The sequence below is a fragment of the Coturnix japonica genome, chromosome 25 (assembly GCF_001577835.2).
Source record: "Coturnix japonica isolate 7356 chromosome 25, Coturnix japonica 2.1, whole genome shotgun sequence".
Classification (NCBI taxonomy): domain Eukaryota; kingdom Metazoa; phylum Chordata; class Aves; order Galliformes; family Phasianidae; genus Coturnix; species Coturnix japonica.
Genome location: NC_029540.1, coordinates 1,304,295 through 1,307,120, shown reverse-complemented (window position 1 = coordinate 1,307,120; position 2,826 = coordinate 1,304,295). Strand labels below are relative to the sequence as shown.

At 58.0% G+C, this 2,826-nt stretch overlaps 1 protein-coding gene across 1 annotated transcript in view; it reads right to left on the bottom strand.

Annotated features, from left to right (window-relative positions):
- The window catches only part of INTS3 (integrator complex subunit 3), a gene marked incomplete at its 5' end in the record, with an annotated part of 34,681 nt that overhangs the window by 4,355 nt on the left and 27,500 nt on the right, over positions 1 to 2,826 (bottom strand). Inside the window, 2 exons of the mRNA XM_015884354.1 lie at positions 945 to 1,112; positions 1,493 to 1,690. Of these exons, the coding sequence (XP_015739840.1) occupies positions 945 to 1,112; positions 1,493 to 1,690 (366 nt within the window). The remainder of the gene's footprint in view (positions 1 to 944; positions 1,113 to 1,492; positions 1,691 to 2,826) is intronic.

Genomic DNA, 2,826 nt, shown 5'->3' with positions numbered 1-2,826 from the left:
CATCCTCATCCCCATCCCCATCCTCATCCCCATCCCCATCCTCATCCTCATCCCCATCCTCATCCTCATCCCCATCCTCATCCCCATCCCCATCCTCATCCTCATCCTCATCCCCATCCCCATCCTCATCCCCATTCTCATCCTCATCCCCATCCTCATCCTCATCCTCATCCTCATCCCCATCCTCATCCCCATCCTCATCTCATCCCCATCCTCATCCTCATCCCCATCCCATCCCCATCCTCATCCCCATCCTCATCCCCATCCTCATCCCCATCATCCTCATCCCCATCATCCTTATCCTCATCCCCATCCTCATCCCCATCCCCATCCCCATCCCCATCCTGCCCACCACCCACAGGAACAACCCCCTTTATCCCCCACCCCACACACACACTGCTCAGGGATGCAGTGCTATGGGGATATATGGCCATAGGGACACACAGCTATGGGGATATATGGCCATGGGGATATATGGCCATGGGGATATATGGCCATAGGGACACACAGACATGGGGATATGTGGCCATGGGTACAGCCCTGGGGACACAAAGTCATAGGGGGACACGTGGCTATGGGGGCAAACAGCTATGGGGGATATATGGCCATGGGTACATGCAGCCATGGGATGCATGGCCATAAAGACACACTGCCATGGGGACAGTCCTGGGGACATATAGGGATGCCTGGATATGGGGACACCCAGCTATAGGGACAGTGCTGAGGACATATAGGGACACCCAGCTATGGGGACACCCAGCCATAGGGACAGTCCTGAGGACATACAGGGACACCCAGCTATGGGGACAACCAGCCATAGGGACGGTGCTGAGGACATATAGAGACACCTGGATATGGGGACACCCAGCCATAGGGACAGTCCTAGGGGACAGTCCATAGGGACCCCCATCTCCCCCCCCTCCACCCCATCCCCCCCCGCTCACCTCTGCCTCTTCCTGGGCAGGCTGTTGTTCTTGATGAGCAGCGCCTTGATGTGCTCAGCCAGCAGGTCGTCGTGTTTCAGCCCCCAGTGGCGCAAGATGCTGGTGGTGAATTGATCGTCGGGGTGACACGGGCGGCTCAGCACCATCTTCACCATCTCCTCGCTGGGCCTGCAGTGGGGCAGCAGTGGGGCAGCAATGGGGCAGCAATGGGGCAGTGGGGCAGCAATGGGGCAGTGGTGGGGTGGCAGTGGGGCAGCANGGCAGCAGTGGGGCAGCAATGGGGCAGCAGTGGGGCAGCAGTGGGGCAGCAGTGGGGCAGCAATGGGGCAGCAATGGGGCAGCAGTGGGGCAGCAGTGGGGCAGCAATGGGGCAGCAGTGGGGCAGCAATGGGGCAGCAATGGGGCAGCAGTGGTGCAGCAGTGGGGCAGCAGTGGGGCAGCAATGGGGCAGCAATGGGGCAGCAATGGGGCAGTGGTTGGGTGCCCCATTGCAGCCCCCCAGTGCTGCATTGGTGCAGGTTGTGGGGCTGGGGAGGTGCAGAACTCACTTCTCTCGGCGCAGCTGCAGCAGCAAACAGGACAACGCCTCGGGGTGCTCTGCAAGGAGAGAGCAAGTCAGCAGCGTGCAGCGCTGCAATGCAAGGCACCATGCAGCAATGCACTGCAATGCAATGCACTGCACCGTGCAGCAATACACTGAAAGGCACTGCATTGCAACATGCAGCATTGCACTGCACTGCACTGCACTATGCAGCAATGCACAGCAATGCACTGCACTGTACCATGCAGCAATGCACAGCAATGCAATGCACTGCACCGTGCAGAAATACACTGCGATGCACTGCACCATGCAGCAACACACTGCAATGCACTGCACTGCACCATGCAGCAATGCACAGCAATGCACTGCACCATGCAGCTATACACAGCACTGCACCATGCAGCACTGCACAGCAAGGCACCGTGCAGCAATGCACAGCACCACATAGCACCGTTGCATGTAGCAATGCACTGTAATGCACAGCAATGCACTGTAATGCACAGCAATGCATAGCACCACATAGCACCACTGCATGCAGCACTGCAAAGCAATGCACAGCACCACTGCATGCAGCACGGTACCATGCAGCACAGCATCACTGCATGCACCACACAGGGCAGTACAGCACACCATGCAAGTGCAGCACCACTCCATGCAGCACAGCACCATGCAGCACAGCAAACCATGCATACAGCACACGATGCAGCAGAGCATGCCGCCATGCAGCACAGCACCACTGCATGCAGCACAGCATACCATGCAAGTGCAGCACCATGCAGCAGAGCACCACTGCATGCAGCAGAGCGTACCAATATGCAGCACAGCACAACATGCAGCACACAATGCAGCACAGCACCACTATGCAGCACACAATGAAGCAGAGCAAACCATGCAGCACAGCACCACTGCATGCAGCACAGCAAACCATGCAGCACAGCACCACTGCATGCAGCACAGCAAACCATGCAGCACAGCACCACTGCATGCAGCAGAGTGCACCAATATGCAGCAGAGTGCACCAATATGCAGCACAGCACACCATGCAGCGCACAATGCAGCAGAGCACCACTGCATGCAGCACACCACACCATGCAGCAAAGCACCACTGCATGCAGCACAGCACACCATGCAGCAGAGCACCACTGCATGCAGCACACCACACCATGCAGCAAAGCACCACTGCATGCAGCACAGCACACCATGCAGCACAGCACCACTGCATGCAGCACAGCACACCATGCAGCACAGCACACCATGCAGCACAGCACACCATGCAGCACAGCACCACTGCATGCAGCACAGCACACCATGCAGCACAGCACACCATGCAGCACAGCACCA